The 16,008-nt window shown below is 42.2% G+C and overlaps 1 protein-coding gene across 1 annotated transcript in view; it reads left to right on the top strand.

Moving 5' to 3' along the window:
• Positions 1 to 16,008, top strand: part of lck (LCK proto-oncogene, Src family tyrosine kinase) — a 122,964-nt gene that overhangs the window by 97,649 nt on the left and 9,307 nt on the right. Inside the window, exon 11 of the mRNA XM_078567498.1 lies at positions 4,007 to 4,160. Within this exon, the coding sequence (XP_078423624.1) occupies positions 4,007 to 4,160 (154 nt within the window). The remainder of the gene's footprint in view (positions 1 to 4,006; positions 4,161 to 16,008) is intronic.

Consider the following 16,008-nt stretch of genomic DNA (forward strand, 5'->3'; position numbering starts at 1 on the left):
AATCAAAGTTATTCAGCTCATAATCTCTGTATTTAGCAGTAAAAGCTTGTATTGAACTAAAAGGTTAAAATCTTTCCAAGATCATATATGCACATAAAGCAATTCCCTTACATATACAAGTATATTTATCATAGAATTTATCAAGTAACGATGTGTGTTCCTGGAATTTTCAATGCTTAAATAAAGTTGTATGTTTAACAAGATTTAGATCCAGCTGATAGCACAGAAAATGCTGTTGGAGCATGAAATACCTCTGTGGGTTTGTCAGATTTCCTGCAGACACACAAACTTTAGCTTTGTTAAAAACTCAAGATGACATTGACACCTGTCAGCATGATAAACAATCCTTCGTAAGATCCAAACTGCATTTTAACTCCTCCAAATATTTTACAGCACAATAAAGCAGTCCTCGACTACAAGTTTATTTTCTAAGTAGTTGGTGCTCAGTTAAGGCTGTGGCAGTATTGTTGTTGTGGTACTTGACTGTACTACAGACCATAGAAAAGTTACGATGTAGAAAGAGCCCAACATGTCTGTGCCGTCCAAAAAGAGTAAAAAGAAACTGGCCGTTCATTTTAATCCCACCTTCCAGCACCTGGTCTGTAGCCTAGCAGGTTACAGCACTACAGATACAGATTCAGGTACCTTTTATTACCATGTGAACCCAGAGACCTGCTCTGATAATCTAGAGAACATGGACCCTGTCAGAACATCCCATCATGGTTTGTAATTTTGAATTCAGTCTAAAAAAATCTGGAAAGAGAGCCAATACCAGTAAAGCTGTTGGATTGTCGTAAAAGCATAACTGATAATTGATGTCTTTTTTAGGGAAAGAAACCTGCCATGCTTACCTTGTCCAGCCCATATATGACTCATGTCATACTGACAACATAGAAACTAGAAGCAGGAGTAGGCCATTCGGTCCTTCAAGCCTGCTCCGCCATTCATTATGATCATGGCTGATCATCCAACTCAATAGCCTGTTCCCACTTTCTCCCCATATCCTTTGATCCCTTTCGCCTCAAGAGCTATATCTAACTCCTTCTTGAAAGCATACAATGTTTTGGTCTCAATTACTTTCTGTGGTAACGAATTCCACAGGCTCACCACTCTCTGGGTGAAGAAATTTCTCCTCATCTCAGTCCTAAATGGTCTACCCCATATCCTCAGACTGTGACCCCTGGTTCTGCACTCCCCCACCATCGGGAACATCCTTCCTGCATCTACCCTGTCTAGTCCTGTTAGAATTTTATAGGTTTCTATGAGATCCCCCCTCATTCTTCTGAACTCCAGCTAATATAATCCTAATTGACTCAATCTCTCCTCATATGTCAGTCCCGCCATCCCAGGAATCAGTCTGGTAAACCTTCGCTGCACTTCCTCTATAGCAACTACATCCTTCCTCAGATAAGGAAACCAAAACTGCACACAATATTCCAGGTGTGGTCTCACCAAGGCCCTGTACAATTACAGCAAGACATCCTGTTCCTGTACTCGAATCCTCTGGCTATGAAGGCCAACATACCATTTGCCTTCTTTACCACCTGCTGCACCTGCATGCTTACCTTCAGCGATTGGTGTACAAGAACACCCAGGTCTCATTGCACTTTCCCTCTCTCAATTTATAGCCATTCAGATAATAATCCTGTTTTTGCTACCAAAATGGATAACCTCACATTTATCCACATTATACTGCATCTGCCATGCATTTGCCCACTCACTCAGCCTGTCCAAATCACACTGAAGCATCTCTGCATCCTCCTCACAGCTCACCCTCCCACCCAGCTTTGTGTCATCTGCAAATTTGGAGATATTACATTTAATTTCCTCATCTAAATAATTAATATATATTGTGAATAACTGGGGTCCCAGCACCGATCCCTGCAGTACCCCACTAGTCACTGCCTGCCATTTGGAAAAAGACCTGTTTATTCCTACTCTTTGTTTCCTGTCTGCCAACCAATTTTCTATCCATCTCAATACACTACCCCCAATCCCATGTGCTTTAATTTTACACCCCAATCTCTTATGTGGAACTTTGTCTAAAGCCTTCTGAAAGTCCAAATAAACCACATCCACTGGCTCCTCCTCATCAATTCTACTAGTTACATCCTTGAAAAATTCCAGTAGATTTGTCAAGCATGATTTCCCTTTCATAAATCCATGCTGACTCTGTCCAATTCTGCCACTGTTTTCCACGTGCTCAGCTATAAATCTTTTATAATGGACTCGAGAATTTTCCCCACTACCGACATCAGGCTGACTGGTCTATAATTCCCTGTTTTCTCTCTGCCTCCTTTTTTAAATAATAGGGTTACATTAGCTACCCTCCAATCTGTAGGAACTGTTCCAGAGTCTATAGAATCTCGGAAGATGACCACCAATGCATCCACTATTTCTCGGGCTACTTCCTTAAGTACTCTGGGATGTAGATTATCAGGCCCTGGAGATTTATCAGCCTTGAATCCCATCAATTTCTCCAACACCATTTCCCTACTAATACTGATTTCTTTCAGTTCCTCCCTCTCACTAAACCCTGTGTTTCCCAACAATTCTGGCATGTTATTAGTGTCCTCCTTTGTGAAGGCAGAACCAAAGTATGTATTTAGTTGGTCAGCCATTTCTTTGTTCCTCACTGAAGTGATCTAGCAAGTCACTCGGATTCAGTACAATTAGGAATGGGCAATAAAATGCTAGTGACACCCACAGCCTGAGAATATTTTTCTTAAAATATCAATTCCAGTATGCCAAACAGAAAAATGCATTACAGTAGGTCGCAGAGCATTTGAAGAAGTTCTGCATTACCAATTATCAACCACTAGATTCTGCTGGTATGTTGTATAAGTAGAATATGAAATATATTCTGAATGAACAAGTATGTTAGATGGCATCAAACCACAGCAATAAAATGGGTCACTGCATGAACTCTTTACACATTAGAGTAAATCAGTCCTGATGGTTGTGTTATTAACACAATTTAAACATTTGCAGGAATAGTGGTATTTGTTTAGATTTTTTGAGGATAGTTAAGACATAAGCCAGGATTTTCTGGACCAGCCAAAGGTCCATTTGACTTCAAGCAGGAATTTTCAATCCCACAGTATTGGAAAATCCCAGCAATAATCTTCAGAGATTGTAATAGGCTCTGAATACATTTTTTAAATTTATTCTTTCATTGGATATGGGCATTGCTGGCCAGGCCAGCATTTGTTGCCCATCCCAAATCAGCCTTGAACTGAATGGCTTGCTCAGCCATTCAGAGGGCAATTAAGAGTCAACCACAGTGCACAGTACCATGGTTTTGGAGTCACCTGTAGGCCAGAGCAGATAAGGATAGCAAATTTCCATCCCTAAAGGGCATTGGTGAACCAGATGGGTTTTTAACAACAGTTGCCGATAGTTTCATGGTCACCATTACTTAGCTTTCATTAATTGAATTTAAATTCCACAAGCTGTTGTGGTAGGATTTGAACCCATGTCCCCAGAGCATTAGCCTGGGCTTCTCGATTACTAGACCAGTGTCATTACCACTACACCACCATCTCCCCTAATCTCATCCATAATAAGAGGAATATTGCACTAGTTTGGCTCTTGATGGGTTTTGGGGGAAATGTCAGTGTTGGCCATTGTTCAGTTGGATATAGATGGGAGGAGGAATCAGAAGCTGGAGAAAATGGGGTCAAAGGTTGAGCGTAGGTGGCTGAAATTGCATGCATGACATCGCAAGCGCAGAATAAACAAGGGAGAGGCTACTTAAAATGAAGACTCAGAGCAAGCATCTTGATATATTTAAACACATGGTCAACAAAAAAATGTGTCCAGCCTAAAAATTACTTTACCTTTCATCAAAGTTCATAACCTCTGCAGCCAATTTGAAAACTGCCCACCTTTTAGACGCATTTTACTTGAGGATTAAATTTCTACTGAGGAACAAAATCAGCATTGTCATTTTAATGTGCCACAGTAGCAATCAGGTGCCCATCTGAATTACAACATTCTTCCACAGATTGCCGAGGGAATGGCCTTTATCGAGAGGAAAAACTATATCCATCGAGATCTGCGTGCAGCAAATATCCTGGTTTCTGATGATCTCTGCTGCAAGATCGCTGACTTCGGCCTTGCGCGTCTTATTGAAGACAATGAATACACAGCAAGAGAGGGTAAGACATCACCTCATGGACACTTCTCATTTAATTTGTGTCTTTGCAGTTGTGACACTTCATTTAAATTGAGGAAGACGGTGCTGAAAATGGAATATCTACCTAATTTTGTGCAAATTATAAAAGTATTTGAAGGACAAAATGCTTAAGTTGTTTGGAAACACACAGAAGGTCTAATCAACTGATAACCATCAGAGCCATGGTTAAAGCCTTAGAATGGCCACATGCTGTATATAGTAGGCTTGAAACATAGGAGGTCAGGAAAATGAGGCTGAGGGATTGTGTTAGTAACTGTACTGAGCAATGATCCAGGGGGAAATAAGAGGAGTGAGTTCATTTAGGTAGAAGCCTCCTGGTGTTTTCCGAGGGAGGAAAATAATCATAGAATTATAGAATGATGCAGCACAGGAGATCATTCTGCCCATCATGCCTTTGCCAGCTCTTTGGGACAGCTATTTAATTAGTTCCACTTCCCTGCCCTTTCCCCATAGCCCAATAAATGTTTTCCTTTCATGTTATCCAATTCCCTTTTGAAAGTTACAATTGAATCTGCTTCCACTGCACTTTCAGGCAGTGCGTTCCAGATCAAAGCAACTCGCTGCATTAAACAATGTTTCCTCAAGTTGCTTTGTGTTCTTTTCCCAATCACCCTTCATTCCGTATCTTCTGGTTCCAACACTGGAAACAATTCTCTTATTTACTCCATCAGAAAAAAGCTTCCATGCTTTTGAACACCTCTATCAAATTTCCCCTTGGCCTTCTCTGCTCTCAGGAGAGCAATCCCTCGATGTAACTGAAGTATCTCATTCCTGGTACCATTCTAGTAAATCTCCTCTGTACCCTCTAAGGCCTTGACATCCTTCCTAAAGTATGGTGCCCAGATTTAAGCACCATTTAGTATTACCTTCCTTGCTTTTGTATTCTGTGCCCTTTCTAATAAAGCCACAAACCCTATATCCTTTTTGAAAAGCCTGCTCAACTTGTTCTACCACCTACAAAGATTTGTGTACTGCCCCAAATCTCCCTGTTCCTGCACCCCCATTAAAACCATATCATTTAGATTAAACTGCCTCTCCTCATTCTTCATGCATTTTTAATATCACTTCACACTACCCTGCATTAACTTTCATGTGCCACATGTCTGCTCATTTTACCAGCCTGTCGATGGCCTCCTGAAATCTGTTACTATCCTCCTCATCGTAAACCTATAGAAATGGAGAAAACAAATAATAATTTGGAACTCTTACTCAGGAAGAGTGATGACATTATCTGAAAAACTTTGGGTGATTTTCTGATGCTCCTTTGGTATATTTTGTGGCCATCGTGGTGAAGGTTGTCAGTGTTGGGGGATGTCAGTCATTTTGGCAGCCAGAGTTTGCATTGAGCGTTCTCATGTTAAATGGAGTTTTTATAGCTGCAGATTAAAACTCCTGCCACTCTACAGAAACTGCAGAAGGTCATCATTACAATATGGTGTTTTCATTTCTCTTGATTAGCAGTTATTTACAATTAATCACATCATTTAAAGATTTTTGTGTCTGTAATGAGAAGACTTAACTTTCTGTGGTGAGTTTAATGGGAAAATACAGCACATTCTGAAATAAAATGAATGCGGATGCTAAGGACGAGAGGCTGTTTTCACAAAGTTAATGAAGGAGAGAGGCAACCAGGATAACTTCTAGATATTCACATTTAACCATTCAGCTGCTCCTTACCTGACAATTCCCTGGGACCTGAAAGCCTACATCCTAGGATTCTAAAAGAGATAGCTGCAGAAATAGTGGTTGCTCTGGCTATTTTTTCCAAAACTCCTTAGATTCACAAATGGTCCCTTCAAATTAGAAGTTAGCAAATATAACACCACTATTTAAGAAAGGAGAAAGAGAGAAAACAGGGAGCTACAAGCCAGTTAGCCAGACATCAGCCAGTGGGAAAGTGTTGGAATCTATTATTCACAAAGACTTAACAATGCACTTAGATATATATAGTATGATTAGAACAAGCCAACATGATTTTACAAAAGAGGAATCCTGTATGACAAATTCATTAGGAGTTTTTTTGAGGATGTAACTAGTAGGGAAAGGGGAACCACTAGATGTGGTGTACCTTAATTTTGAAAAGGCTTTCAATAAGGTGCCACCAAACAGGTTAATAAGCAAGATAAGGACTCATGGAGTTAGTAATGTCTTAGCATTGATAGAGGATTGGTTAATGAACAGGAGGCAAAGAGTGGGTATAAATGGGGCATTTTCAAGTTGGCAGGCAGTGAAGTGGAGCCTCAAGAAATCAGTGCCAGGGCTTCAGCTACTTCGAATTTACATTAATGACCTAGATGAAGAGATAGAGAGTAATATGTCTAAGTTTGCTGATGATACAAACTAACTGGGAAAGTAAGAAGAAAGGGGTACACAAAGGAGGTTGCAAAGAGATATAAACAGGCTAAGTAAGTGGGCAACAATGTGCCAGATGGAATATAGTGTGGGGATGTGTAGGTTATTTACTTTGGTCATTTTAAAGCGTGTGAAACTTGTAAATATTTATGTTCAGAGAGACTCGGGTATTCCCCTCCAAAAAATGCAGAAAGTTAGCATACAGGTACAGCAAGCAATTGGCAAGACAAGTGACATGTTGGCCTTTATTACAAGGGGTTAGAGCACAAGAATAAAGAAGCCTTGCTACAATTATACAGGATTTTGGTGACAGCATTTGATAAGGTGTCACATCAAATGTTACTGTGGAAAATAAAAATTCATGGTGTAGGGGGTGACATTGGCAGGATGGAAGATTGGCTAGCTAACAGGAAACAGTAGGCATAAATGAGTCTTTTTCTGGCTGCAGGATGTAACAAGTGGTGTGCCACAGGGATCAGTGCTGGGTCCTCAACGTTTTACAATTTATATAAATGATTTGGGTGAAGGGACCAAAGGTATGGTTGTTAAATTAGCTGATGACACAAAGCAGGTAGGAAAATATGTTTTGAAGGGGACATAAGGAGGCTATAAAGGGACATAGGTTAAGTGAATGGAAAAAGATCTGGCAGATGGAGTAAAATGTGGGCAAATGTGAAATAGTCCATTTTGGCAGGAAGAATGAAAAAAGCATTATTTAAATATTGCAGAGTTCTGAGATTCAGAGGGATCTGGCTGTCCTAGTGCATGAATCACAAAAAGCTAGTATGCAGGTACAGTAAGTAATTAGGAAAGTTAATAGAATGTTATTGTTTATTTCTGGGGGATTGGATACAAAAGTAGGGAGGTTATGCCTCAGTATACAGGGCACTAGTGAGACCACATTTGGGGTACTGTGTACAGTATTGGTCTCCTTGTTTAAGGAAGTATATAAATGTGTTGGAAGCAGCTTAGAGAAGGTTTACTAAACTAATACCTGGAATGGGTGGGTTGTCTTATGAGGAAAGGTTGAACAAGCTAGATTTGTATCCACTGGAATTTAGAAGAGTAAGAGGCAACTTTATTGAAACCTTTAAGATCCTGAGGGGTCTTGACAGGGTGGATGTGGAGAGGATGTTTCCTCTTGTGGGGGAATCTAGAACTATTTAAAAATAAGGGGTCACTTATTTAAGACAGATGAGGAGAAATTTTTTTCTGAGGGTTAAGTGTCTTTGGAATTCTCTTCCTCAAAAGACAGTGGAAGCAGAGTCTTATAATATGTTTAAGGCAGAGCTAGATAGATTCTTGATTAATAAGGGGGTGAAAAGGTTTCTGGGATAGGCAGGAGGTCACAATCAGATCAGCCATGATCTTATTGAATGGCAGAGCAGGCTTGAGAAGCCAAGTAGCCTATCCTTGCTCCTTATCTGTTTGTTCGTATGTTGACCATATTTAAGGAAGAGTCTACCTCCATTGGACATGGTTCACTATATTGGTCCCTGGGATGAGAGGGTTGTCCTATGATGAGAGGCTGAGTAAATTGGGTCTATATTCTCTGGAGTTTAGAAGAATGAGAGGTGATCTCATTGAAACCTACAAGATTCTGAAGGGGCTTAATAGGGTAGATATTGAGAGATTGTTTCCCCTGGTTGGGGTCTGTAGAACACAGGTACAGTCTCAGGGTAAGGGGTTGGCTATTTAGGACTGAGATGTGGAGAAATTACTTTGCTCAAAGGGTTGTGAATCTTTGGAATTTGCTATGCGAGAGGGTTGTGGACGTTCCATTGTTAAATATATTTAAAACAGAGACAGGTTTTTGGTGTCTCAGGGAATCAAAGGATACAGGGAGTGGAGGGAAAATGGAGTTGAAGCTGGAGATCAGCCAGAACACGTTGAACAGAGGAGTCAACTTGAGGGGCCGAATCGTCTACTCCTGCTCCTATATATTATGTTCCTATTTTCTTAATTTACTGCCCTCGCCTGAATTTGCTCTACCATTTACACATAAATAACAACAAGTGCCATTAATTGGGCCTAAAATAAAGAACCAATGTGACACTCCTCCATCTCATTTCAGTCAGTTGCACCTGCTTTGCATCAGCTTTTTTTTTAGGTAAAAGCAACCCAAATGTTCAGGCAGATTTGTCTGAGTATCTCTTGTGCACCTCCTGGTGGCTGATCAGGGAGCAGATCCTTGATCAGCAATCACGAGACATAAGGGGACCTAAGAAATGCTTTAAAAACCAAGCAAGACGCTAGCCTATACCATCAGCTACTGTCGGGATAACTTCTCAATTTACAATTTCAAAAATAATGGTGATATCTGGAGCATTGTGACTGTCAGAACATTGAACCAGTGATTTTATTACAAGAGGCAGTGTGCCAGAGATTGCAAGGTGTTGAACAAAGCAGAACTTTGGACAAACAAGCAGGGTATTTTTCACAAGAAAATGACTCATTGGAAGTCAGTAGATGGAATCTTGTGCCCTCCCCCATGATGAGTTTGGTGGCAGGGGTCATTTTATTGGGTGGGAGGGTGACAGGTGATGACCCTGCCACTCCCTGCCTTAAGATTAAGTCAGGGGCTTGAAGTCCTGTGGATGGCCTTTCTGACCTGCTGCCAATTAATGCCCACTTAGGGGCCTCATTCCACCACCGCTGCTGGTATTGACCTAGCAGTGGGTGGGGGAGCTCACCATGCAGAGAGCATGACGAGCAAACCCTGGCATGTTTGCTTGTGGGCCTCTGGAGGTTTGGTGGGGAGGGGTCTCTCTCATTCAAAGGCACTTAGTGTCTGATCAAGCATTGGGAAGGGGGGGTCTGCTGAAAGCCATCCCCCTGTCCTTGCTGCCGACCCCCTTTCCCCTACCCCTCACGCAACCCCCTTCCTGCCATCACCCATCGGTGTCTGGGTCCCTCCTTGGTCTGAGGGCCTTCGGTGGGTATAGTACTGACACAACCACCACCACACTGGTGGCACTGCTGAGTAAAAGACTTCTGATTGGCTGGCAGATCTTGGCGAGCAGGATTTCCACCCCCATGGGTCCTTGATCCCAGGGGGGGCAGCTCGCCGCTGGCCTGCCAAGTGCCTGACTGGCACAAGATGCAGTGGGTCTTCTCTAAAAGATGCGATGTGGTGCTCTTGCTGGTTCTCTAGCTGTTGCCTCGCTAAGATTCCACCCAGTGAGTTTAAGGCAGTTTACATGGCCATCACATTTGTTTTTCCATAATGACATCTATCAAAAAGACAAAGTGTTGAATGTTATAAAACTCAGTTAAACACTGTCATGGCATTTTCCATTAATAGTAAGACTGTGGGAAATTGGAAAATCCCAAAGGTGATTTTTTTTTCCCAGTGTTTGCAGCTGTCATTTTCAATTTAGCATCAACATATCAACTAAACTAAGGAAATGATAGCTGAATAATTTTGAATTATTATTTTTAACCCATAGCCATGCTAAGTCAGGGGAGGCAGTGGTGTAGTGGTATTGCCACTGGAGAGTAATCCAGAGACCCAGGGCAATGCTTTGGGGACCTGGGTTCGAATCCCACCACATCAGATGCTGAAATTTGAATTCAATAAAAGAAAATCTGGAATTAAAAGTCTAATGATGATCATTGCTGTAAAAACCCATCTGATTCACTATTGCCCTTTAGGGAAGGAAACCTGCCATCCTTACCTGGTCTGGCCTACACATGACTCCAGGCCCACAGCAATGTAGTTGACTCTGAAATGGGCCTAGCGAGCCACTCAGTTCTCAAGGGCAATTAGGGATGGGCAATAAATGCTGACCCAGCCAGTGACACCCACATCCCGTGAATAAGCAAAAAAAAATTTCCATTCTATTTTCCAGTTGCGAACCATTAGGAATTGAAACTCTGCTGCATTATCTCTTGCGCTACTACATGCAGTATTTGAAACCTGTCATTAACCCATCTAAAATACATTAAGTTGACAACTTTGTTACAGAAACATGCAGAGATTTTACACAAATGTTAGGCTGAGTCCTAAAAATAGTATTTTGCAGAATTTTATCCCCAAACACTTAGAGGACTTCATCTTTTATCCTCAGTCTTCAGTGATTCATTGTCAGAGTTCATTGTTTTAATGTAGTACTCAGTGACAGATGTACGTGTAAGACAATGAACAGGAAATCAGTCAGTGTGGGAAAGCATGCTGACACCATGCCGGAAGCCACAAAACACTGCCGTCTGTTGCAACGTTATTATTCTGGTAAAGGTCTTAAGATGAACATACAGTGTAGACTATCAGCTTTTTACCCTAATGCACAAACATGCGATATGCATAGGCAGATCAGTAGCTCAGCACAGTACATTACTTGTATAACCTGCAGTTTCCTATATCATCCAGACTTCATACATTGCCAGAATCCATTGCATTGCACTAGATAGGGAACAATATAAGTCTTGCTTCTTGCAAAATATCTTACACAAGAGATAGGACCAGGAGTAGACCGTGTGGCCCATCCAGCCTGTGCCACCATTCAATACGATCATGGCTGATCTTGGACATTAACTGCATTTTCCCACCCGCTCCCCATATCCACTGATTCTCTGAGAGACCAAACATCTGTCTATCATAGCCTTAAATGTATTTTTTGATGGCACATCCTAAATCTTCTGGAATAGAGAATTCCAAACATTCACAACTCTTTGGATGAAGAAATTTCCCCTCACGTCTGTTCTAAATGATCGGCCCCTTATTCCGAGACTGTGCTCAGTGTTCTAGATTCCTTAGTCAGAAGAAACAAGCCTCTGTGTCTACTCTGTAAATTCTCTTCATAATCTTGAATGTTGCAATGAGATCATCTCTCATTCTTCTAAGCTCCAGAGAATATAGAGCCTAATTTACCCAGCATCTCATCATGGGAAAACCCTCTCATCCCAGGGTCCAATCTAGTGAACCTTCACTGTACCGCCTCCAATACAGGTATATCCTGCCTGGAATCTTTTCAATTCTCTGCCTGAAAGCAGGTCTGATCCACTGTGCCATGACCTCCACCAGGGTAGGGCAAGGAGGCAGGCCCCAAATCCTCTCCAGCTGGAGTGGAAATCGAACACCATGCTGTTGGCACCAACCTGATCCACACCAGCCATCCAGCCAACTGAGCCAACCGGCCCCAGTGGACTCTGAGTTGCTGTGGGAAAATACTCTTTTCCATGCATGTTGTAGCCTGGAGCTGTGGATAGTGATGGTAGAGGCTCTGACTTTCTTCCTAAGATATGAATCTCTCCCACTCCTACTGCCTGATATTGACATGTGTTGGAAGGATTTATGAGTTGCTAATCAACTAGGTTGGCTGCGTTATGAATAAACGTTCCTTGCCCATCAAGTCCTGGGGCAGAATTTTGCCCTTGGTGGGTGGGTGGGCCCCACTGGCTCATCGGCGGGTACACATCTCCCTGAGGCTAAGTGCTGCTTCAGGGAGATCACTGAAAGGCTGGCAAATATAAAAAACAGAACAATAAAAAATTCATTAACATGTCCCCCTCATGTGAAAATGTCACACAAGATGGGACATGTTAATGAAATAAGCAAAAACGTTATTAAACGTTTTTAAACCCGCGATCAAACCTCATCCCGCCACTGGATGAGGTTTTTAAAAAGAAAAATCACCTACCCGCCTGCCCGTTGGGCCCGTGCGCCGAGCCGAAGTTCGCACGGGCCCCTCAAAATCATCGCCGATTGGCAAGCGAAGGGCCTTAACGAGGCCTTTAATTAATGGCGGGTGCGCGTCCTACTGCTGAGCGCGCCCGCCGACCGAAATATCGCGATGCTGCGCGCTGACATCGGGATGCTCACGCGACATTTTAAGCGTTGACGTGCGAACTCTGCCACCCACACATCAGCCAGAAGATTCTGCCCCTGGAGTGGGAGTTGAACACAGAACTTCTGACTCAGAGGCAGGGACTCTATCCACTGCGCTACAAGACCTCCTCCTTTCTTAAATATGGAGACCAAAACTGCACACAGTATTCCAGGTGTGGTCTCACCTAAGCCCCGTACAATTGTAGCAGGATTCCTTTATTCTTAAGCTCCAATCAACTTGCAATAAAGGCCAACATGCCATTTGCTTTTCTAATCGCTTGTATCTGCATGCTAATTTTTTGTGTTCTCTATATGAATACATCCAAGTCCCTTCGAATGTCAACATTTAAAAGTTTCATACCTTTTAAAAAATATTCTGCTTTTCTGTTCTTACGACCAAAGTGAATCCTTACCTCAAATCAACAAGTTGGCAGTGGTTTGAAAGAAGGCTGTGTAGAGACGAGGAGATGGCACCCAGATACAGTAGTCAGTCATGCTGGAGTGGCCCAGTTTGGCTTGGCCGCCTCAACTGCAATTCGGGTGCAAAAAGTCTCAGCCATCTGGCAATAATACTGAAGACTTTTCCCCAGGTCGGTTCTACAGTTAGCACCAGATCTGAGAGTGAGCGGCCTGGGAGATGAGAGTCACTGCATTGGAGCCTTGCTGTTTAGCTGGGGGTTGGGCTGGAATCCTTCTGTATGGGAGCAGGTTGGACCAGCAAAAGTGGCGGCCTACTTGGCCTGGAGCTTTTTGGTAGCTGAGAGATAGCAGGATATTAAATATGGCCAAGTGTCTGCCGATGGACTGTGACTACCTGAGATCAGACAGCTTCCTTAAACTCTTTATTTACTTCATCTCCATTCCCTTCAGTATACCATTGATGCCTGGTACAGAAGACGGTTTGGAGGACAGAGTTAGAACAACTTAGACATAGTTATTGGATGTACCTAAGACTCTTATTTTCCATCTTTATCTATTTTTATTCTCTTTGGTTCTGATGTTGGTGCTGCACTGTAGCTACACATATTGTTGCGTAATTATATATTTATTTTTGCTGTTTATAAGCATAACTGCAGCAAATTTCTGTAAGGACAATAAAGTGTATTGAATTGAAATATTGAACTGAATAAACTCACACTCCCATCTTGTTTCCCACACATATAACCTGTCTCCATCTCTTTGCGGCCTCTTTATGTCCTCCTTACAGCTTGCAATCCCACCTAGCGTTGTACCTACAGCAAACTTGGATACATTACTCTCTGTCTCTCAATTGGGGAGAAGAAGAGCTTTGCAGGGCTATTGGGAAAGAGCAGCTGGTTTGGGACTAATTGGATAGGTTCTTTCAGACAAGATATCCTTCTGTCTTGTATAATTCTATGATGAAATGATACAATAAACATAACAAATCATTTCAATGAGCCATTATAAAATTGGACATCAATTTTTGACCTGCTCCGGAGGTCCCCAGCACCACAGATGCCAGTCTTCAGCCAATTTGATTCCCTCCACGTGATGTCAAGAAATGGCTGAAGACACTGGATACTGCAAAGGCTATGGGGCCCTGACAATATTCCTGCAATAATACTGAAGACTTGTGCTCCAGAACTCGCTGTGCCTCTAGCCAAGCTGTTCCAGTACAGCTACAACGCTGGCATCTACCCGGCTATGTGGAAAATTGCCCAGGTATGTCCTATATACATAAAGCAGGACAAATCCATCCCGGCCAATTACCGCCCAATAAGTCTACTCTTGATCATCGGTAAAATAATGGAAGGGGTCATCAACAATGTTATTAAACAGCACTTGCTTAGCAATAACCTGCTCACTGATGCCCAGTTTGGGCTCTGCCAGGGCCACTCAGCGTCTGACCTCATTACAGCCTTGGTTCAAACATGGGCGAAAGAGCTGAACTCCTGAGGTGAGGTGAGAGTGACTGCCCTTGACATCTAGGAGCCCCAGCAAAACTGGAATCAATGGAAATCATGGAGAAAACTCTCCACTGATTGGAGTCATATCTAGTACAAAGGAAGATGGTTGTGGTTGTTGGAAATCAGTCATCTCAGCTCCAGGACATCACTACAGGAGTTTCTCAGCGTAGTGTCCTAGGCCCAACCATCTTCAGCTGCTTCATCAATGACCTTCCTTCCATCATAAGGTCAGAAGTGGAGATGTCCATTGATAATTGCACAATGTTCAGCACCATTTATGACTCTCCAGGATATTGAAGCAGTCCATGTCCAAATGGAGCAAGACCTGGACAATATCCAGGCTAGGGCTGACAAGTGGCAAGTAACATTCACACCACACAAGTGTCAGGCAATGACCGTCTCCAATAAGAGAGAATGGGATGGTTGCCAAATTTGCTGATGACACAAATATCGGTAAGGAAGTAGGCTGTGAAGAGGACATAAGGAGGCTACAAAAAGATAAAGATAGGTTAAGTGAGTGGGCAAAGATCTGAGAAATGGAGTACAATGTAGGAAAATGTGAAATTGCCCATTTTGGCAGGAAGAATAAAAGAGAAGCTTATTATCTAAATGGCAAGGGATTGCAGAGCTCTGAAGGGCAGAGGGGTTTGGGTGACCTAGTGCATGAGTCACTAAAGGCGAGTATGCAGGTATAGCATGTAATTAGGAAAGCAAACAGAATATCATTTATTGCAAGGGGAACTGAATACAAAAGTAGGTAGGTTATGCTTCAGTTGTACAGGGCACTAGTGAGACCACATTTGGAGTACTGTGTACAGTATTGGTCACCTTATTTAAGGAAGGATGTAAATGCGTTGGAAGCAGCTTGGAAGGTTTTCCAGACTAATACCTGGAATGGGTGGGATGTCTTATGAGGAAAGGTTGGATGGACTAGGCTTGTATCCACTGGAGATTAGAAGAGTAAGAGGCAACTTGATTGAAACATAAAACATCCTGAGGGGTCTTTGACAGAGTGGATGTGGAGAGGATGTTTTCTCTTGTGGGAGACTCCAGTAGTAGGGGTCACTGTTTAAAAATAAGGGGTTGCACATTTAAACAGATGAGTTGAGAGACTTTGGAACTTTCTTCCTGAAAAGGTGGTGGAAGCAGAATCTTTGAATATTTTTTAAGGCAGAGGTGGTTAGATTCTTGGTAAACAAGGAGGTGATAGGTTATCAGGGGTAGGTGGGATGCAGATTTCAGGTTACTATTAGATCAGCCAAGATATTAAATGGCGGAGCAGGCTCGAGGGGCTGAATGTTTGCTGGTGGGTTTTTCCAATTGATATGTTGATGTGAGGGGTCCCCCCACAGTTTATCTTATCTATTTGGCTATACATTTGAGAAATGTTTAATCAGAAATAAACAAACGGTTAAAGTTTATTAAGTGCAATTTGTTTCTAAATCAGTAATTGTTTGGTAAAGGTTGAAAATTGAAGGAATGTGGTAGCAATTTAGTTCAGAGTGCCATCTTGTGGTAGCTCATGAAAAACTGTTTGAAAAAAAGTTTTAAAATGTAAACCTAAAAGAAAAACAAAGGATGATTTGGAAAATAGGAACAGGAGGCAGACATTTAGCCCCTTGAGCCTGATTCAATGAGATCATGACTAATTACAAACAATCCTCCCACAATATGCTCTTATGGTGCCTTAGCAGTTTAAAAAA

This window comes from Cetorhinus maximus, chromosome 21 (assembly GCF_964194155.1).
Source record: "Cetorhinus maximus chromosome 21, sCetMax3.hap1.1, whole genome shotgun sequence".
NCBI classification, from domain to species: Eukaryota; Metazoa; Chordata; class Chondrichthyes; order Lamniformes; family Cetorhinidae; genus Cetorhinus; species Cetorhinus maximus.